This window comes from Micromys minutus, assembly GCF_963924665.1.
Source record: "Micromys minutus genome assembly, chromosome: 1".
NCBI classification, from domain to species: Eukaryota; Metazoa; Chordata; class Mammalia; order Rodentia; family Muridae; genus Micromys; species Micromys minutus.
Window position 1 is genome coordinate 210,211,249 of NC_137969.1, and position 22,996 is coordinate 210,234,244.

Below are 22,996 nucleotides of genomic sequence, written 5' to 3' on the forward strand. Positions count from 1 at the left end.
AATGGACTGACCATCAGCTCTTCGTATCTGCTGTCCTCTATTAGAGCCTGGACCCCTTTACAGTCTTCATTCAAATACTGAATGGAACACTCTCATCATACACAGTTCTGGTTGAGAGTAGACATGGTGTTTCTGAGGAGTATTCTCCAGGTATGGAGCTACAGAAAGCTTTAACTCTTCAAAGATTAAAAAGCTGCTAATGAAAATGAATTGTGAATAAAGCCACAAACTCTTGAGCATCTCTGTCACTTGCTGTGTAGAACCTTATCTCTAACATTTGAGCACTACAATGGGGCTTAAGCTATCTATATATTAATAGTATTCCCTTCCACTGTAAAATACTGCTACGGCTAATCTTAAACAGCATTTAAGATGCCAATTCAAGAATACAAAAATTGTGGTACATTCACACAATGGAGTACTACTCAGCCATCAGAAACAATGACTTAACCAAATTCTTAAGAAATGGTTGCATCTAGAGAATATCATCCTGAGTGAGATAACCCAGTCACAAAAGAACAGACATAATATGCAGTCACTGATAGTGGGATGCTAACCCCAGAGGCTCGGACTGCCCCAGAAACAACTCACAGACTGTGTGAAGTTCAAGAAAAAAAACAAAACAAAACAAACAAACAAAAGTCATGCTCAATCCTTACACACCAAGAAAACATTGACTAATTCCGGGTTACATCCTGTTTTACATGTACTTTTTGCTCATTGTAACTAGTAAGACCTTAATGCAGAGTATCAAACCTTAAAAAAAAGAAAAAAAGCCAAGCACTGACACAATTGTATTTGTATACATTTATGCAAAAATGTTTAAATTTTTTTCTTTATCTTTGTTTTTTAAAATAAAATAAAATAAAATAAATAATAATAATTTAAAAAGGAGTAAAGATGACTCCTCTTAAAGATACAGAACCCACCAACTGCAAAGGAATGACAGAAAGGTTAAGAGCTAAAGAAAGTGTACCCAGATCCACTGAAGCAGGGACAGCAGTAAAACGGGGCCACCATCTCCCCCTCTGTAGCATGACAAAGGTCAATGAAGCAAGCACTCAGTCAATAGGAAAGAACAGCCTTGACAAGTTGTTTTATGTTTGCTTTGATTACATTTATTTTGTCTGATTATAAGCATTATATTGCTCAGCAAAAGCAATGTTAAAACACTGACCACCACTGGAGAAAAAAAAATTATTTCAGACAAATGAAGTCATCTCTCAGAAGATCCTCCAATTTCAGATTATTTAATTTGATTCCAATATTTTTTTCATTTTAACAATGTGACTGCAACCTAAAATGCTTATTTATAGACAAATAAATCTCCTGTCTTCTTCTTGTCATTTAAAATAACTAAATTTGTAAAAGTGGGAGGTAATAAATTCAACTGTATGGGAAAAAAAAGATGCCAATTCAACTTTTTTTCATATATATTTCAAATACATATTTATATGTAAATGATTATCCCCCCACCCCCGCCAATAGTCATAATATACTGAGAAAAATAGCTTTCTCCTTCTGAGCTAAGAATTCCAAAGACCTAGAATCAAACTAAAATCAAGACTGGTCCAAAATTGGTACTAACTTCAAAAGGCCAAGCAGCTCCAGCCCAGACGTCTGAGCCTCAGGGAAACCCAGCCCATTTCCGGCTGCCCCACTCACCTTGTCACACTGGGACCCCGCCCCTCCCCGCCAGGACCCGCCCTCCTACACCTGATCCTGTCTCCCATTGGGCAAATCTGAAGGCTGTATACACACACACACACACACACACACACACACACACACACACACACACACACACAAACACACCCGACCCGCTCACGCTGGGCGGGGCCTTCGCGCCTGCGCAGCCTCGCGGCCGATGGCTGGCCTGGCCCGGCTGGGGGGAGGGGGCGGCCCGCGGAATCCTGCTCCGTAACAAGCGACGCGCCGCGCCCCGCGGTCCGGGCTGCGTGGGCCGCTCGGGTGGGGCTGGGCGCTGCGGCTGCGGTGGCTCCCGCCGCGGCGGTCGCGATGGAGGCCGTGCCGGAGCCCCGCACGCTCGCCGGGGCCGGCCAAGTCAGCCCGAGGAGCTGGTAGATGCGGCGGCCGCGGTGGCGGCGGCCCAGGCTCTCCATGAGCGAGCGGCGGCGGCGACGGGTGCGGCGGCACCGGCGGTCTACGGTCCCGCGGGAGGTAGGCGCGGAGGAGCCGCCTGCGGCCCCGAGACCTGGCCGCTGCGGCGGGAGGGTGGGCGTGGCCGTGCGGGTTTGGACCCCCTCCCGCGCCCCTCGGTAGTGCGGTGTTCGGTTCCCGCGACAGGTGGTCGAGTCCTCTGGGGGGGATGCAGTGTGACCCCTTGGGTATGACAGCTCGGGAGAAGGGGTTTCTGTTGGTGGAGAAACTGAGGTTTGGGAGTCTCCCAGGCTCAGTCCACCTGAAGGCGCTGGGATGGAGGCAGGTAAGAACCAGCCCAGTACATCCATCAGAAACTATGTGCCAGAAACTCCGAGCTATTTCATTAAAGCTCTTTGATCCTTGTCACCCTTTTCTCTTCTCTTTTAAGTTTGATTTGCTTAAGTTTTACTGCAATTTACATTTGAACAACTGACCAACTTATTGCTAGAATTTTAAGTGTTGCCTAGGTCTTCCACTTGGGTTCGTGCCTTATATATCTTAAATATCATGCAGTCTAAATGGTGCAGATTATAGTCATTGCTTTTCAGAGCTTTGGTTACCCTTCATTTGATCACATCCAAGAGATAATTTCAACAGAAATGCTAAGGATATAGTCTTCCTGTTCCAGTATAATAATTAGGAATCCAAAGTCAAAAGCCTAAACCTTGCTACAAAATTCCTTAAAATCCAAGAGATAAAATTTAGATCAAGAAAAGTTTATCTCATTTTAAAAAATACTTGAATGCCTTAGGGTTTTGTTTTGTTTTGTTTTTGCTTTTTTTTTTAATCTCTAAATGAAACTGATCAGTTTATCTTAAGTTGCGTGTTTCCTTATGCTTCCAGATTTGTCACTCTGCTATTTCAAAGTAATTGATGAGAGCCATTGTCAACAGTCTTTATATAAACACTCAGGATTCTAACCAAATATAGTACTAGGTAATTTACAATATAGTATCTCCTCTCACGTAGAAAACAGTGTACATGTATTTAATGTATAGCTAGTTTTTAACTTAATTTTGGACATAAAACCCAGGTTTAGAGTTGGGTTTGTGTTAGGTTTAGGAGAATGTGATATTTGGAAAGAAAAAAAAAGGTAGTCCAAATGAGAGACTGACTTGAGACATTTCTCTGGTTTTTGTTGTTGTTGCTCAAATATATCCCCTTGAATACCTCTGTGAAAGTAACATTAGAAAGCGATGTTGTCGTATATAGTTATTTTCTCCCAAATAAAGCGAAGCTATTTTTACAAAACAGTTTCAACAGGGACCATTTTTTCTTTAATTGCTTATGTAACATACACAGGATGCAAACACCTTATTAAAATAGTGTCAGTGACTCTAAAAACAGTGTTTGGCTGTCCTCACGGTTAGGAGACGGAAAGGAGGCAGTTTAAAGGGGAAGGACACTCCATTTTATTCCCAGAACAGGCAGCGGGGAGAATCAGGATAGTAAGTTCTGGGAGTTTCATAACATGGCCTCTGTAGTTAAAATGCAGACCAGTACAATTCTAGGATGCAAATAAATGTCTCTAAGTGACTAGAAATCCAAGCTGTGCTGCTGTTTGAGGTGCAGTTACTTCTTCTGCTGTCTAAGTCAAATGCCAGATTATTTATCACCTACCACAACAGAGCGTCATGTACTTGTTTTATAGCATAGATACACTTTGCAGTATAATTTATTAATATTAAAAACCATGAGATGCTCTTCCGTACTTGAAAATATTTGAGAGTGTCATTTCAATTTCTTAAGTGGAACTGCCTCTGTGAACAAGGAACTGAAGCAGAGCTTTTAGTTGGGGAGGTAGAAAGAGGTCTACATTAGAATAAAAAATATAACATGTAACTAATCTTTATTAGGACATGTTAACTTTAAAAAGTAGCTTCACTGTAACATTTTCATGAGTTTATACCTTCTAATAACTTTGTTTTCATTTATTATAAAGTTTTCCTACATCATACATAATAACTAAAATAATTAACAACAAACACCTATCAGATGGTTATTATAAATCTTAAAAAGAACGATTTGGCTTCTTTTAAACATTCGTCTAATTTTGTGTATTCAGGTATTTTATCTGTGTATGTGCACAGTGTATATGCCTTGTGCTCACAGAGGCAAGAAGAGGGCACTGGATTCCCTGGAGCTGGAGTTACAGGCAGTGGTAAGCCTCTGTGTGGGTGCTAAGAACCGAACCTAAGTGATCTTGCAAGAACAGCAAGTGCTCTTAACTACTTAGCCATCTCTCCAGCCCCATGTCTATAAAACATTAATAAAAAGCCTAGCTATCAAAGCTCACTCTTTTAAAAATAATTTGTTTTGTGTGTGTGTCTGTGTGTGTCCATCTGTCCATGGCCACACATAGTACAGCATGCATGCGTAGGTCAGAGGGGCACTTTGTGGAGTTAGTTCTCTCTTTCCACTCTTCTGTGGGTTCCTGGTATCAATGCATATTGCCCCCCCCCCAACACAAATGCATTAAATTGCTGTTATTTTCATTTTGGGAAGCCTTCTAACAATCTACTTGGACTCTAAGTAGAGTCATTTTCATTTAAATGAATTTAATTTTTTATATGCTTTCTTTTTCACTTTTCAGGATGAAGACACTGTTTGAAGAGATCAAAGCATCAATTAAAAATAACTATAACCAAGATCGATCATTTTGGAGGCCTGTTCTTCCTTGGGGAGGAGTTTTTACTATCAAAGCTGGCCGCAAAGCAGTATCCTGTACACCCCTCTATGTTGAGATCAGACTGAAAAATACCTGCACCATAGATGGATTCTTGATGTTACTGTATGTCATTCTTAATGAAAACGAGAATTTCCCCAGGGAACTCTCTCTCCATTTTGGCAGGGAGTTTGTTGACTGTTTTCTTTATTTGATGGACACCTACAGTTTTACAACTGTGAAGCTGCTTTGGATCTGGGACAAGATGGAAAAACAGCAATACAAATCTGAAGTTCATAAAGCTTCATTAGTGATTGATTTGTTTGGGAATGAGCATGATAATTTTACCAAAAATCTTGAAAACCTTATGTCTACCATCCAAGAGAGTTACTGCTCTAACTGGCGCTGCCCAACCCGAGTGCAGGAAGATCAGCAGCGCACAATTAGTATAAAGTAAGTCTGTCAATTCGGTTTGGGCGCATTCATTTTTAAATGAGTTTTGCACAACTATAATGCATCTATGTACAAAACTACCCAGTAATTTCTCAGTAGCAAAGAAATAAATTATTCACTATGCAAAGTAAATTGTTCTTGGTCCTAGCTTCCTAGGTTCTTTGTGGCAAAGATTAATCCTCAACAGGCACTTTGATGTTTTGAGAGTTTTATTTTTTGAGTGGTCCTGTCAGGGCCCGGGACATATTTATAGATAGAAACTCCAAGTTTGTCTTCTCATATCTGGAAATGCTGTGTCTGAGACAGTTACCACTGAGTGGAGGCAGCTGAGTGGCTTTGGCTTTCAGAGAGAGCACAAACTTCTGGGATAGTAAAATGAGTACACTGTTGTTATCTTCAGACACACCAGAAGAGCGCATCTGATCCCATTGCAGGTGTGAACCACCATGTGCTTGCTGAGAATTGAACTCAGAACCTCTGGAAGAACAGTCAGTGCACTGAGCCGCTGACCATCTGTCCAGCCCCTAGCTCATTTTTTTTCCTAGTCTTTTATTTAAAGCAGGCTCTGGAGTTTGTAGAGCAAGCATTTCTAACACAAGAGGCAACTAGCACATGCCCAGTTGCTAGAGTAGTGGTTATTCTACTAATCAGCTGCTGTCTGGATTCTCTGTCCAACTCACCTCATCTGTTGAGGCACTTTTTTTTTAAGTTACAGTAGCAACAGCAGCATACATTAGGATCATGGAAATTTTATCCGTGTGGTATTATTTAGTTCAGCCGCTTCTATAGTATTTGCCTAAAACATAAGGCTGGTCACATATGCTCTCGGATGATTATAATGCCAGCATGCAAGGAATTGAGTCAAAAGGATAATTGCAACTTTGAGGCTGTCCTGGGCTTCAGAAGTGAGGTTCTCTCTTAAATGAAACAGCCTAAATAAATAAATAAATACCCTAAGACAGCAGAGGTTGTATGCTTCACATCACTAGCTCTGCCCATACTGCATCGGCCTCTAAAGTGTAATGTTAAGTGAGCTGTTAAGAGCCATTCTTTCTTGCGTTTTGCTATTATTGTAGTCCTCCCCAAGAAATCCCACATGGAAACTTGATACGACTGGCTGTGGATGAGTTATTCTGTTCCAAGATTGAACTTTGTGAAGAGCGGGGGTAAGTACATAACAGCCTTTGGAAATGGAAGTATTTCTGTTGTGTTTTGAAGAGATCTAGGCTGATAAGCTCTTTGAAGTCAATGCACATCTGAAATAGCAGCACATACGTATTTAGGTAGCCTGACAGCTCTCAGTGCTCCTGGTGTAGTTTAGTTTGTCATCATACTTTGTGTTTTGTTATCAGATATAAGTATAAAATATGTTACTATTTCCAGTTGATGAATACAAAGCAAATACCATTTCTCTTTTTCCTCATTGCTGAGTAGGTACAATAAAACCTTGGTTAACCGGAACCCAGCTAATCAGGACCCTCAGTTAAATGGACTTTTTTCTGCATTCCTCATTTAGGATAAAGGTAAATGGCAACCAAAAAAATTTAACACAGTTGAAAAGAAGTCAAGGGGGCATAAACATTCATTCCAGTCTTAAGTCCACATTATTTTATGCATTCGGAGTTAATATTTTGAAGAATGGTTTTATAAAACCATAGACGATCTTGATCATAATAGAAGGAAAGATAAACAATACATATGTTAAAGACTCTTAAGAAAGAAAAATGAACCTAAATAGTTCATCAACAGGTACTAAAGTAAATGATTTTCTGGTTAACTTGGTATAGTCAATGTTTTCCAATCAGAAGATTGTGCCCTGAGCATTCCGGTTAATCGAGATTTTACTGTAAAGTTGTATTTGATCTGTAGGCTTAATAGTTACTGAGAGAGAGAGAGAGAGACAAAGAGAGAGAGAGAGAGAGAGAGAGAGAGAGAGAGAGAGAGAGAGAGAGAGAGAGGGAGAGAGAGAGAGAGAGAGAATGAATTTAGTTCATGTTAGTAGAAGATCCTTAAAAGAGAAGGCATTTCCCCTCAGTCATTATTGGATCCACCTTCAAGAGAAAACTGTGTGCATAAATAGAAGCTATTTGATGGTTCAATGGATTCATGCTTTTATAACTTAATATAAATATGAAAAATCGACTTTTCCAGGAATTTTTAAAGTATCACTTGCAGTATAGAGAACCCTATAAACCAGAACTAGGAAAACAAGGTAATAAAACAGTCATTCTGTAATAGTATACCTATGCTTACTAGAAAATTCAATTCAGAAGTGTTGAGAAGCAGTTTGTTCCATGTAGAATAATTTTCATGCCCAATTTTCATTTTAGGTGTGGTGGCTTAAGAGAATTTTCCCAACGAGTTTTCTGCCATGGGGCACCCCCTTTTGTTGTGTTAAATATGCAGCATTGGAAACCTGAAGATCTGGCATATGTACCCTATTATTTGGATTTATCTGATCACAAGTAGGTAGTTTTTGTTTATTTGCTTGATTTACAAAACTCGAGAAAAAAAACTAGTGCAAGATGATTTCTTTTAGCCATAAAAATATTGTTACCCAAACATGGTAACATAGACTTTGAACCCCAGCACTCTGGACTCAGAGACAGGAGGATTCTTGTTAGTGTGAGGCCAACCCATTGTACTAGGGAGTTCTGGACAGACAGAGTTCTGGACACAGTAAGACCCTTAAAAAAAAAAGATCAGGGCTTTTCTGGATTCTGACTGAGATCAGCGTCCACTATGAAGAAGCGATGTAAGAGCAGCATCCATAATGATTAGGGGCTTGATTATAGAACAGGACTGAGTGCAAACTCCAGTCCTGCCTTTTACAGGACCTGTTTAACCTTGGGCCTGACACTGGCATATATATCAGTTCCCTTATTGATGAGGCAGAAATGATTATTGTAAAAAATAAATACTTTTTAAAAAGACTTTATCATAAAAATGAAATCTAACCAGTTTGTTACATGCTGTCGTGTATTTGCAGATATTTACTGGAAGGAGCCACTTTATTTAACAAAGAGGAACATCATTACTCTGCAGCCTTCCAGATCGATGGACATTGGATGCACTATGACGGCCTCAGAAATGTGAATTTAATTTTGTTAAATAAACCCCCAGAGTTTCTCCTCTTGTCATCATTGGTTTATATTCGAGCAACAGAGAAATAAATATACACTGATGCTGAGTAAATTGTTCTCCCGCCTGCCCATGCTCCGCAGATGAAGGGCTTCTGTTCTGTATGTACTTGGTATCCAAGGAAACAGTTCAACTATACTAGTTTCAGAGATGTATTTTTCATTGTTTTGCCCCAGGTAAATGTTTTCTATGGACGATCTATGCAAAAATCTATTTTTAAAGTATTTTCTGGGTTATTTTTATACAAGTGTATGTTATGTTCAAATAAAATGTATCTTGTGGCCTTTGTATTTTTTATTTATATACCTCAACAGTTTTTTACACTTCTATCCTTAAATCCAAGAAAATACTTTGTCATTTGAATTCTAATTTTCCCTTTTTAGATACCTGAGTAAAACCTAGCATAAAGTCAGTGTTTTGGTTATCTGACTGTTTTCTTTCCTTACCTTCAAAGTGCACTGAATTGGATTTAGTAGGATTTGAATGAATGGCTCAGTGTATCAGTTGCTTAGTTTGTTTCATCCCCTGCTAATTTCCTTGGGGCACTTTTTAAAAAAAAAATACATGATTTTGTTTTGTTTTGTAGATTAAACCATTTCTTTGTAGTAACAAGTTGCTGTAACTGTTTGCCAAAGTGTAAACCGGCCAGCACATTTCAGGCATTAACTAAGCTTTAAACTTTTACATTTAGTTAATACAAGCATTACAAATAAAGTATGTAACAGTTGTAAAAACTCATCATTAAATTAATGAAAATTCTCCAGTAAGTTATCTTGCAAACAAGGCAACTATTGAAAATATTAGGCCACTGGATATTTATTAGTGTTGGACTAACAATTAAAATGTATTATCTATTTAAGAGGGAAATGAGAGTATCTAGTGGGACTTCCAGTGCAGTGTTTTAGTGTCAGGAGAAAAAATATTATTTAAAAAATTAACAACATCTGTTTCCCTTCAAACTGCTTCCTGACATCCAAAGGCTTGGGTTTGTGATGCTTCAGGTGGGACATGACAGCATTTCAGGCTTTGTTGTAAATAACCTAATGTCACACATCATTTTTGCAATTTAAAGGGAAGTATTTTAGGGAGAGTACCTGATGAACTATCGTTAGTGTCCGAGTTTACAGCAAAGCGATATTGTTCATGTTTGGGGTTGAGATTGGGTGCAGTGTATTTGAAGCTGACATGCAATAGACTTCACTGCCGAATACCAGACTGCTAAGGTTTCCTTCTAAATCTTCCATTGCTGTGGTGCCCTGTTGAGACAACTTGCTGTAGAAATGGACAGCTGGGGGTGAGACCTTGCTGACATTCTCTCACTTTCAGTAAATATTAAGAAAATTATTTTTAATAGAAGATAAGAATTGTAGTATTTTTGTAAATCACCCAAGGTTTATTTAAATAGTTACCCAAATATAAATGGGATTTGATTTATAGCAAGCTTTTCTAATAACAGTGTATTGCATGAATCAAACTATATGGAACACAAATATTAGTGTATACATACAAATGGTATGGTTATATTATTGACTAAGTTATTTTAATACAGATTCTTCAGGGAGTTGCACTTTATTTGGGATATTAGTTTATTGTAAAATGACTTACCTACCTCACAGGGTTGTTGTGAGGGTTTAGATGTTAAAATTTTGACTACCTTGAACATGCTAATAAAACTTATTTCTACCTCTTGTATATAGGTAGTCTTCCAGATTCTGTCTTACAAATGTGTTACAATTTTAAAAAATTATTTAGATAGTATTATATTGCTAAAGAAAATTAGTAGTGGCTCATATCCCTAATGTGTGGTGGGTCTGATTATGACTTCTGGACCCTGAAAAGTTGGAGCTGAAGAACAGGTCATCTGTTGTTAACCTTGTTCACTGGCTTCTAGAAATTACTCCTGTCTAGCAAACTGTAGATTAAATCGAATGTAAAGTACCATATGTATGGAATGTGATGGTGGTAAAGGAGCATTTTTTTTATAGAACAAAACACCCTTTGAGAAAACCTGCAGAAAGAGGGTCAGAAGCAAGGGAATAATATTTCTGTACTTAAAATGTCACAAACTACCATGTTTTATATGGTGAGGAAGTAATTTTATAGATTTGGCTATGCTTGTGGGTAGATTAATGTGAGTGATGTTACCCTCAACTTATGCCAATCATACACTTCTTTTTTTCAAAGTGGTTTGTGTGCATGTGTGTTTCTGTGTTGTGTGTATACATGTTTGTGTGTTAGCTTGTGGGTTTGTATGTTTGTGCATGCAATTAAAAAGGAAATTTTATAATTTCTAAGTCAGTCAGTGATAATTATGTGGTAAGAGCCTTTTTAAAAGGCTACATAGTCTGCTATATAGAACCGGAGAAACCAAAACAAGGGATCTAGGGCCTTGAAGTGGTCTACTGGAAGCTGGCATGTCGCTGACTGTTATCTAGGCTGAGAACTCTAAGAGGACAGTGAAAGTCCTCTTAGCTGAACTTAGCTGAACCTAGACATGCAATTCGGTGGCAGATAACAGTCTGAGCATATAAGAGGCCCTAGGTTGCCCTGAACCAGAATGTCAGGTGACTTGTCTTTGAGCTGTGGTGATTGACAGTTACGGTTGCAGCAAGCACTCAACCACTCTGCCATCTCTCCAGACCCGCAGTTCAGAGTTGCACGTTGGAGCTAACAAACAGCCTGAATTATTTGAATTGTGCATAAAATAAACTACCTTGTATTTGAAAGGGAGCACATACTGAAATATTAATACTGAGATTTCTTGGTTACACGGTTGTTTCCTATAGTGTGCTTTTTAAAGTAAAAGGTATGCAGAAAGAACTTCTTATATTACTCAGAAACCATTATAAAAGCCTCATTTAATTCATGCAGGAAAATGTAAAAGAGCAATATAAACCATATTCTTTGAGAAAATGAAAAGATACAGCTCAGATTCTCCCCCACTTGCTTCCTCAGAAGCACAGAGATAAGTGCTGTTCTAGCAGAACTTACTTCTTGGGTTCTTTTGTAAAATTGGTAGATGGGTCTCTCATTGGGAGTAGTTAAGAGCTACACAAAGAATTCTGAACAGGAATCTCCAATAAATGAGAACATTAAATGTTCTACATCCCTAGTCATCAAGGAAATGCAGATCAAAATGACCCTGAGATTCCACCTTACACCTGTCAGAATGGCTAAGATTAAAAACTCAAGCAACAGCACATGCTGGCGAGGTTGTAGAGAAAATCTGCAGGTAAATGGATGGAACTAGGAAGTATCATCCAGAGTGAGGTAACCCAGACCCAAAAGGACATGCATGGTATGTACTTAGTGATAAATGGATATTAGCCAAAAAGTTCAAAATACCCATGATACAACTCACAGACTAGGACGCTTAACAAGAAGGAAGGCCCCAAGTGTGGATTCTTCAAACCCACTTAGAAGAAGAAACAAAATTATCATAGAAGGGAGAGGGAGGGAAAGACCTGAGTGGGAAGGGGAGGAGTGGAGAAAAGGGGGACCCGAACTGGTATGGGGGGGCAGGAGAGAAGCTTAGAGGGCCAGGAAAATGAGTTGAAATATGCAGCAGTGTGAGGTAGAAGGCAGGTAGAACCTCTAGAAAGTCCCTAGATCAGAGATCTTGAGTGTGAGAGGTTCCCGGGACTCAGTGGAGATGAGATTAGCTGAAATGCCCAACAGTGGAGAAATAGAACCTGAAGAAACCACCCCCAGTAGATAGACATGGCTCCATTTGTGGCATGGGGCTTCCCACTTATTTTCAAAATTTGTAACCCAGAATTGTTCCTGTCTAAAGGAAATTCAGGGGCAAAAATGTAGCAGAAACAGAAAGAAAGGCCATCCCCTGACTGTCCCAATGTGGGATCCATCCAATACATGAATACACCAAACCTTGACACTATTACTGATGCCATGTTGTGCTTGAAGACAGAAGTCTAACATAGCTGTCCTCTGAGAGGCTCTACCAACAGCTGACTTGAGACAGATGCAGATACTTACAGTCAACCATTGTTGGGGACCTCTATGTAAGAGTTAGAGAAAGGATTGTAGGAGCTAAGGGGGATTGCAACCCCATAGGAAGAACAACAGTGTCAACTAACCCAGGCCCTCAGAGGTCCCAGAAACTAAGCTACCAATCAAGGAGCATACATGGGCTGGTCCATAGTCCCCAGGGCATATATGTAGCATAGAACTGACGGCCTTGTCTAGCCTTGGTGGGAGAGAATGAGTTTAATCCTGTGTAAACTTGATACCAGAAAGAAGAGGGGTGCTGGCAGGTCGGGGAGCATCCTCTCAGAATCGGGGCAGAGGGAGGATGGGTGAAGAACTCAGGGATGAGGGACTAGAAAGGGGAGCAATATTTGGAATGGAAGTAAATAAAATAAGTTTTAAAAAGTCAGTGTGTGTGTGTGTGTGTGTGTGTGTGTGTGTGTGTGTGTGTGTAAGAGAGATAGAGGGAGAAGTGAGGGAGAGAGAGAGAGAGACTAGATGGATTACAGGAATCTGAAATACTGAGATGTCAAGAAAGTCTTCTGAGACCATACTAGAATGGAATGCTGGGGAATAAAACCACGTGCTGTGATGAGACGTCACTACATCAGTTCAAGTGAGCTTTGACATGTATGCCTTTTCTCGGTTTTTCACAGAGATGGAGCTCCCATGCTCCTACCACACAGCTTCAGCCACTGTCTACCACGTTTTGATAGTATCCGTTCCTAAGGAAACTCCAGTACTCAAACTTCAATAGGCAGCGCATATGTCCAGAAATGACAGTCTTGGCTAAAGTCAGGATGGTGACAGAAGGCTTGCTGGCCTGAGATAAAAGCCAGCTCCCCTGTCCCCTGCTTCTCTTCGGTATTACCCACGATTCTCTATTTCTCTCTTCCTATTCCTGCTATTGTCTCTTCTTTGTTTCCGTAGCCTTGCCGTGTCAAGACTGCTTATTTTTGTTTTGTTTTGTGTGTCATTTGTTTTACTCTGCTTTGAACTTTTCCAGATGCCCACAGATTCTCTCTCTTATCCACAATAAAAATCTTCCCCCAATTGAGCACCCATTTCGGCAGTTTCATTTCAGCACTCACTCAATCACAGCTAATTCTACCTTTTTCAAAAATCCTCTTTATATTATATCCTGACAGAAGCTCCCCCCATCCCTAAGTCCTTGTCCCAGTCCCTCCCTTCAGAAAAGAGCAGGCCTCCCAGGGATATCAACCAAACATGTCATGAGTTACAGTAAGACTAGGCACGTACCTTATTATCAAGGCTGGTTGAGGCAACCCAGAAGAAGGAAAAGGGTCCCAAAAGCAGGCAAAAGAGTCAGAGACTATCCGGCTCTCACCCCCACTGTTAGGAATCCCACAGGAACACCAAGCTACACAGTGATCACATATACACAGAGGACCTGTGTTAGACCCATACAGGTTCTCCGATTGTCAGTCCAGTCTCTGTGAGCCCTGGTTACTTGATCCGGTTGGCCATATTCTTGTGGTGTCTGTCATTAACCCTCTGGCTCCTTCAATTCTTTCTCCCTCTCTTCTGCAGGGAGAAGAAAAAAATCCTACTTTTATTCGCCACACTTTTGTGGGGGAAAAAAAAATCCCATAGAGCACGTGCTATTAATACATAAATAAAAGTGACTCCATCTCTAGTTAACAAAAAAAAAAAAAAAAAAAACAAAAAAAACAAAAAACCTATACGTTTTATTGTATCGGTCAAACAATATAATCACAGTTTAAAAAATGAATCCTTTTTGTAACATTTTGTCCTCTATTGGCGTTAATTCACTAATTTTCAGGGGAAATTAGTTGCATTTGTTGTTTCTTAAATTTTTTTCTTCACTAAATATTTCTCCTTCCCTTCTTTTTCTTGCATTACCTTTGTTAAATAAACAAGCAATTGTGCTGTTTTCCCCAGGTTTTGGATAAGGCTGAGTGGATATTTGCATTATTTAACATGTCTTGGTAAAATTTTCTATAAATTAAAATTTAGAGGTAAAGTCATGGTTCCCTTGGATGTATAGTCTTGGTTCTATTTCAGTTCCTCCCCCCATTCATTTTAGGAAGTCTATTAGAAAGACAAGGAAGGCATCAGCTCATGAAGGGATGGCAAACTTCACTGGGAGGTTTTTCAGATGTGTGTGGCTGTAGCAGCTCTTGGTGGTTGCTGCTGAGGTTGTGGATGCTTTACTTTGCTTCAGTATTTATTCTCTGGGATTCTATTCTTCAAAGAAAGTATTTCAAAATACTCCAAAGCAGAAAGTTGGTTAGCCTAAAATACATACGGTAAAAGGCCAGCAGTGGGAATAGAATTACTCCTTGCTTAACTCCTTTCACCTTAAGGACATACTAAGCCTCTTATGAGTTTGTTTGCTCCTTTGGAGTCAGAATCTCATTATGCAGTCCAGACTGGCCTGAAACCTGTAGCCATCCTGTCCGATCCACCCCAAGTCCTGGAATTCTTTTAGCTTTTCTTACACAGTACATTACATCTCTAGTCACCCACTGCACAACAGAGCACCAGAAAGCATTTCCATCAGCTGAGGATAACTTCCTACCCATTGGCTGATATCATCCTGCCGTCCCCCTTTCCTTAGACTCCACAAGATTCTCAACTTCTGTGAGGTCAGCTTTTCCAGATTCCACATATGAGCTCTTACACATGTATGTATCTGGTTTATTCCAGTTGACATACTGACAAACAAATCACTCCACGCTGTTTTAAATTGCTGGATTTTGTCTTTTGATGTATACACGGTAATTTTATTTCATGAGCTGGTGCACACTTTCCTGTGTCTACTTCACAGACACCATGGAAAGGCTGTAGTAGACATAGGAAGACGCACATCACTTCAGAGTACCAAATCCATTGTCTTTGTATATATACCTAGAAGTAGGATTGCTGGAACACACAGTAGTTCCATTTTTTAAGATTTTTTTTTTGAATCATGTATCTATGTGTGTTCATACCAGTGCAGATTTCCTAGGTCAGAGGTTAGAGGTCAGAGGCATCAGGTCCCCGAAGAACTGAACTGAAGTAACAGTTATGAGCTGCCTATGTGGGTGCTGGGAACTAAACCTGTTTCTTTCAGAACAACAACGAAGCCTTCTCAGCTGCCTGGTAGTTCCTTCAATAAAATAAAATAAATAATGATGATGACAATGATGATAATAAATCATCTTTTGTTGATGGGAAAACACCAGAAGGAAACAATGTGAAAGAGAAAGGTTATACTTTGGTCATAACTTTGGAAGTTCTGGTATAAGGTCAGATGGGTCCATTGCTTTGGGCTTGAGAAAAGAATGAATATCATGGCAGAGAGGACAGGTAACAAGGGGCGTTCCCAGTGTGGTGGCCGAAGAGCAGAGAGAAGGCTCAGGAACAGGATGTATCTTTCCAAGGGACATTCCCAGTGACCTTTTGCCTACAGCTCTAGGCCTCACCTCCCAGTAATGCCATCCGATAACGACTCCATGAAGATTCAATCTAAAAGACTGTCTTTCATGGCCCCATCTCTATTTTTAACCATTTGTTAACTGTCAAAGCTTCCAATACATGAGCCTCCAGTGAACATCTCATTATTAGGCCACTATATATCTATACTTTCCCCATAATAGCTAACTAATTTACATATCCACTAACTATGTGCAAATATTTTTTTGTTTTTACCAACAGAAATATTTTATTTTTTCATTATCATGATTCTAACTGGAGTAAGGTAATTTTTAAATTTAATTTGCTTTTCCATAATGGCTAGTGATGCTGAGTGTTTTTCATAATTCCATTGATTTGTATGATTCTGAGAAATGTGTTTTTAGGTTTATTTCTTGGGTTCTGTTTTTGCCTTTTACCCTTACCAGATAATATAATATAATTTGCAGTTACCTTCTCCATTTTGGTGCACCATCCCCATTTATTGCCTGATATACCGTCACATGTCTACTTTGGCTTTCTGGGCTTTGGGAGATTCTTTAAAATTATAGTTGCCATTATAATATTCTAAAGCCCTTCACCAGTCTTTTGTTATAGTTATTTCTTAGCTTCAGGTTTTACATTTAAGCCTCTGATCCATTCTGAGTTTGCATGTGTATATTGTATTTCTCCGTGTACCCATGAGCATGTCATGTGGAAATCAAAGGACATCCTCACATGTCATTCCTTAGGTGCTATCCATTTTCTTTCAATTTTATTAGAGGTGGAATCATACACAGGTCCCATCATACCTTTTTAAATCATAGGTTCAGATGATCCAACTCAGGTCTTCATATCTGCAAAGCAAGTGCTTCAGTGACAGATCCCCAGTTTCTTCTGATAACTGATAAACTGAGACACGGTGGCCAACATTTAGTCTGCTTTTTGTTGTTAAGATTTTCCTTTCTTCAAAGTATGTACCATCATTACCTAAAGAGTGGGTTTGTTTGGGGTCCTTCTACCCCCAAACTCCACTGCTTTTGAATGCCAGTGCAATGCTGCTTTGTAAAATATTTTGTTAAAAAGTAATGTTTTATGTCTTGTGTACTGGGCAGTTTTTAGTCTCACTGCTTTGTGCTCCCAGCAGGTTGTGTGCTTCAAGCTACCCATCCAGGAACTCACTGGATCCACAAATGAAAGACACTCAAACATTAGCTTATCTTAGAAATGCCTTGGCTAGCTCAAAGGCTAGGTAGCTCTAATCTTCCACCCATCTACCATAGATTTCCCACTGATACTCCTGACTCAACACTCTAAATCTATGATCTGTCTTTGCTGCCCTGGTCCTTCTGGGCGGCCCCCTAGTCTTTGCTACCCAAGAAGCTTGTAGGTAGCCTTTCTGCAGGCTGCATTCCTCCTCACCTACATTTTGGACAGTTTTCCTTCTGCAGCTCTAAATTTGATCTTCATTCCCTCCTCTTTCCTGCATCCTAGCCTGCACAAATCTCCCTTTGCCCAGCCACTGGCTGCTGGCATATTTATTGATCAATCAAAAATTGGGAACAAGGACCTTCAGCATTTGGACATACAGATTCCTGATTAAATCAAAGCATTAGAACAAATTCCAAACACCTTGAGAGATCCTAAGATATAACATATATACTGCATATGTGAACTCATTAGTTTGCATTTTATCTTTAAAAAGTTACACTTTCTTATCCTGCTTTTTAAATTCTATACCATACCCACACATACATTTGTTCAGATATATGTATACATTATAAGCTAAGATCCACATATGAAGGAGAGCAAGAGTGCTTGTTTGTGTTTCTGAGATGGGATCATCTTGTCTATGAATTGTGTCATTCCACTTTTTTTGAGTTGAGTATTATTCCACATTATATATGCACCAGATCCTTATCCATGCAGCATCTGATGGACAACTAGGTTGGTTCTACTTTTTTTATGGGGTTCTCTGGTTCTAGAGTAGAGTAGCTAGTTCATACAGAGTCCTTTTCATTTTTTGAGGAACCTCCACACTGATTAATCACATTGGTTTTATTAATTTGCATTTAAGCTGCAGTGAATAGGGTTCCCCTTTCTCAAAATCCTAATATTTGATGTTAGAATCCTTGCTTTCTGAGACCTGTTGGTGCGCGCTGCGGAGCTCCTTCCAGTCTGCTCCGTCCTGACTTACCGCTGTTCGCTCCTGCTGAGGAACAAGTCGGTCAGGAAGCAACGCCTCAGCCATGGCATTTAAAGATACCGGAAAGACGCCCGTGGAGCCCGAAGTGGCGATTCACCGAATTCGGATCACGCTCACCAGCCGCAACGTGAAGTCGCTGGAGAAGGTTTGTGTGGACTTGATCAGAGGCGCTAAGGAAAAGAATCTGAAAGTGAAAGGACCAGTGCGCATGCCTACAAAGACATCGAGGATCACTACCAGAAAAACACCTTGTGGTGAAGGCTCCAAGACATAGGATCGATTCCAGATGAGGATCCACAAGCGACTCATTGACTTACACAGTCCTTCTGAGATTATTAAACAGATCACTTCCATCAGCATTGAGTCAGGAGTGGAGGCTGAAGTCACCATTGCAGATGCCTAAGTCAACTGTTTAAATAAATTGACTTAATTGTTAAATTAAAAAAAAAAAAAAAAAAGAATTCTTGACAGCCATTCTGACCAGGATGAGGTGGTATCTCATAGATTTAGTTTAGATTTCCCTAATGACTAGGAATATTGAACACTTTAAAAAGTAGTTATTGGCCATTTGTGTATTTTTACCAAACTCACTATTCAATTTATTGCCCCTTTGTTGAATGCTGGTTTCATTGACTTGGTGTTTAATTTCTTCAAGTTCTTTATAAATTCTGGATATCAACTCACTGTCTGAAATACTGTAGGTGATAAAGATTTTTCTCCTATCCATGGGCAGGCTGTGTTCTATGAGCCTCCACTGCTATGTGGTTTAAATCAGTTGTGCTGTCTCAGGAGCATGGATACTTTACTTCATCAAATGCTCCCTCCCAGCCTTGGGTTTAAATTTAGCCAGCTTTGTTCTGATCTGTTGAACTTTTGCTTCTTTAAATTTACAAAAATGTTTGAAATGACTTTAGGTATTATCCAGGTTACAGAAAATAAAATAGCTTCCCTATAGCTTCTCTGAATTAATTTTTAAATAATTCTTGCTCTTGTTGTTAATAGAGGTTCTCGCCATGTAGAATGCAGAGCACAGCACTTACTCCTAGTCTTAGTGTTTGTTTGGCACGAGAAACTTCTGGATTCCACTGAGTTTATTCAGACTCCTGCCACAGTTACTATCACTCACCACCCCACTGAGCCATCATCGTCCCTAACAAAAGAACCATCTAGCATTGAAGGAAGAACTCAGGAAGTCCAGAGGAAATTCCTGGAGCAGGACATTTTCTATTCTGAGTGAACTGGGGAGGAGTGGACTAGAGTATGCTTGCCTTTTTCAGTGGCGGGTATCACTTGGCTAACTGCACACCTTCCTCCTCCCATCATTCCCTGCAATTACTAACCTGAATGATCTTGCAGTGACCCCGGGTAAAGTGGACATTCCTGGGCATGCCATAGTGGGAAAGGCAGAACTTTGAAAACATCCACTTAAACAAGAGATATCAATTTCATCTGGTTGTAGAGGTGCACACGTATTTTAACTATCACAGAGGCAAGTGGATCTCTGTGAGTTCGAGGCCAGCCTGGTCTACATAAAGATGTGTAGCACATCCAGGGCTATTCAGAATGACCCAGTCTCAAAAAGTAAAACACCCTACCAAAAAAGAAATCTTACTGCCAACATTTAAATGTATTCCTTTTCAAAATGCTTCTTGATATACTTGAACTCAAGTATAATACACTTTAAATACTTCAGGCTGTACGTGTTAAGTTCCAAATTCGAGTCTGAGTTTCCTGCATCAAGAAGGCAGGCATAACGCATGAAGTCACAGCTACTGTGTCAGCACACGAGACCTGCTTCGGATCCGAGCAGAGGTGCAGTGCGAAGGGAAAGCTATCTGCAGCTGCACCCATTTCCAAGGGAAAATCACTTTTCTCTAGCGGAATCACTGGGTGTATTAATCCTATAAAAGGTAAGGCCCATGCCCAGCCGCAGAAGGCCAACACAGAATGAACTCAATGGTATTGTTTTAAGTCTTTTATTTATTTTTTTAATCTCACTTTGCTTTGTTTGGGCTGTTTTGTCTTATTAGTCTTTTGCTTATATATTTTGGTTTTCATTTTGTGAAATTTTCCTTTGTTTCTTAAAAATTTTTATTGGATAGTTTGTGTATTTACATTTCAAATGTTATCTCTTTTCCTGGTTTCCCCATTCTCCAATCACCCCTCCCCTGGCTTTTATGAGGGTGCTCCCCTTCCCACCCACCCACCCACCTACCCCCACCTCATTGCTCTGGCACTCCCCTACACTGGGGAAACAAGTTTTCACAGGACCAAGGGCTTCTCCTATTGATCCCAGACAGTGCCATCTTCTACTACATATGTAACTGGAGCCATGTTTGATTGTTATTGAAAGAGAGAACATGGGTTTGGTGGGTGGGTAGGATCTGAGAGGAGTTGGGGGAAGAAAAAAGCATGATCGGAATATATTCTATAAAAGAACAGTAAAGTATTTTAAAATGAAAAGAAAATTTGGGCATAAGATAGTGAGCTAGCACTCACACAACTCACACTTAAGGTATGAGGCTGGCCCAAGACCCTGGGAAAGAGGGAACTTTTGGGGAAATGAAAAGTACACACATTGCATGTCTCAGGAATCTGGATGAAGACCATAGCATCCTGTTATTATCTGAGGTCTCCTGGAGTCCCGGCGGGCCGTCCTTTCCTGACTCGTCAGTCCTCTCTGATGCCGTCCTGCGCTGCTGTCCCCTTGGAGGTAGTGCCTCAGTTTGTGCCTCTTGTTCTTTGGCCTCAATGTGGCTTCAGTGGTCTGGCTCTATTGTGAACTTACGACAGGCACCTGTAAATACTTTTGTCACAATTTCAATGACAGCTATTTTTTGGAGATATTTTATGAACATGGATGTTTTACCTACATGTATGTGTGCGCAGTACCTATAGACGTCAGAAGAGGGCACTGCATCCTCTGGAACTGGAGTTACAGTTTTAAGTTGTCATGCTGGTGCTGGGAATTAAACCAGGGTCCTCTGGAAATACAGCCAGTGTTCTTCACCACTGAGCCAACTCTCCAGTCCCTTGATAGTTATTGTTTTGATGATTGTAATATTAAGTATCACGATCATTTATTGAAGTGGTTCATAGAGAATTTGCCCTATACCATGCTTTTATTAATGACACTATAAAGCAGTTAACATACAGCCACCTCCCTATAGCAGGCTGGCCTGAAACCTTTCTTACTCTACAGATGCTGGGGTTATAGGGGTAGTGTTCTTGGGGTACCCTGAAAAGAAGAGCAACACAGAAAAGCTGGAAGGTCATACTGGAGAGCTGTGATAGTGTCAGATGCTGCATGAAAAGCTGAAAGAAGTCACTGAGAAAGAAGCAGCAGGAGATGGGGAGGGAGGAGGGAAAGGGGAAGAGAGGAGGAAGGAAGCAAGAGAAGCTGGGGGAGGAGAGAAGGGTGAGGGAGAAAAGGAAGGAGTGGGAGGAAAATAAAAAAAAATATAGCTTCTATTAGAAGAGCCCCCAGTAGGATAGGAGTTTGTTGTGGCCCCTGGGTCCTGGGCCCTCCTTTTACTGACTCATTGCTGCTATACCCTCACTTAGGCAGGCTCTTTTCTCCTAGATTTTTTTTCCAGATACTATTAGGATTTGGCAATAGTCCAACACTGAAGCAAGCAACAGATGCTCTTAAAGGGGCTGGTCCATCCTTGTTTTCCAGATCTAACTTCACCCTAGCATTACAGGTTTGGACCGTGAAACATCTACACTTTATCTTTGGAGACATCCATCCACCCATGCATTTACAAGAATTTACCAGTGACTTAAGAGTTGCACATGACAAAGATTAGTTCAGATCACAATAATTATCACATGATACAAATTTACATGTTTTAGTTTTATTTTAAACTCTTCACATTAAATGAAATATAACTATAACCATTACAGAGCATTACCATAATATGCACAAAACTCTTAAAAAAAAAACAAATGAAAGAATACAATCTTCAACAAGTTAAATGCCATTTTACTATGTAAACAAAGATAAAATAAAACCCTGATGCTAAAAAGTATCTATTCAGAGGTAAAATACAGGTACAAAAACATTTAAACATGAACCTTACCAACCACCAACCACACTATTTGCAACAGAGGACACCCACTGGTACTCCACATCGACAGTGCTTCAGAGTCCTTTAGAATCACAGCCATCTCTGGTTCATGATGCGGCACAATTCATAAGGCAAAGATATAAGCATTATCATCCAGTACTTTAACTTCACATGTATATTAAGGCAAACTTGGAACTTTTTGCTTGGTATTTTAAGATGAGTGGGACTTTACACATGATATCTTGACAAAATTAAATGTAGAAGACATGTGGATATACAATATAAAACCATGTGACAATTTTTCTCTCTGCAGAGATGTAAACTGAATTTTTCTTTGACCATATTCACACTAGTAATATCTGTAAACTTCTATTTAAAATGTATTAAACTTACTTTCTAAATGCGAATATCAACATTGAATTCAGTATATTGGAAGTGAAGATCCAAAAATATTCAGCCACAGAATTGTTACCGAATCGTAACTTGTCTAATTAAAGTGCTGTTTACAATGGGAAAGAAAGGGTTAAGTAGCAGAATAGGATGTTAGCCTGACATGTCATACAGTTTTATAACTTTCTGAACAGAAGGTTTAGAGAGGCCATCGTAAATTTACTGAGCTTTAAGCAGTAACTTTATTATAGAATCTGATTTTCCCAAAAATGAGCACTTTGGTGACAATACCAGGAATCCAACAATACAACTGAAACTAAAATAAAACCTAAAACCATGCATGATACATACATGTATTTTCCTCAATGTTCTCCAGAGCAAGGAAGTTCTAGAACATGGGTTCTGGGTGTGTTCTTTCCTAATTTTGCGTTTCCTTTAGAAAATGAACCATGTAATTCCAAGAAACATGGAAATCATTTTTAAAGAAAAGATTTGTGTCAGCGG

The 22,996-nt window shown here is 39.7% G+C and overlaps 1 protein-coding gene and 1 pseudogene across 2 annotated transcripts; both read left to right on the forward strand.

Moving 5' to 3' along the window:
• Window positions 1-1,962: 1,962 nt before the first annotated feature.
• DORIP1 (dopamine receptor interacting protein 1) lies at window positions 1,963-8,454 on the forward strand (the record flags this gene model as incomplete). The annotated part of the gene is made up of 5 exons (XM_080941547.1): window positions 1,963-2,181; window positions 4,757-5,281; window positions 6,358-6,447; window positions 7,612-7,746; window positions 8,271-8,454. The coding sequence occupies exons 2-5, from the start codon at window positions 4,758-4,760 to the stop codon at window positions 8,452-8,454; spliced, it is 933 nt and encodes a 310-aa protein (XP_080797673.1). The 5' UTR covers window positions 1,963-2,181; window position 4,757.
• Window positions 8,455-17,993: 9,539 nt separating this feature from the next.
• Window positions 17,994-18,435, forward strand: LOC308434191 (small ribosomal subunit protein uS10-like; annotated as a pseudogene). The gene has a single exon. The product of its transcript is annotated as a small ribosomal subunit protein uS10-like (transcript).
• Window positions 18,436-22,996: the final 4,561 nt, after the last annotated feature.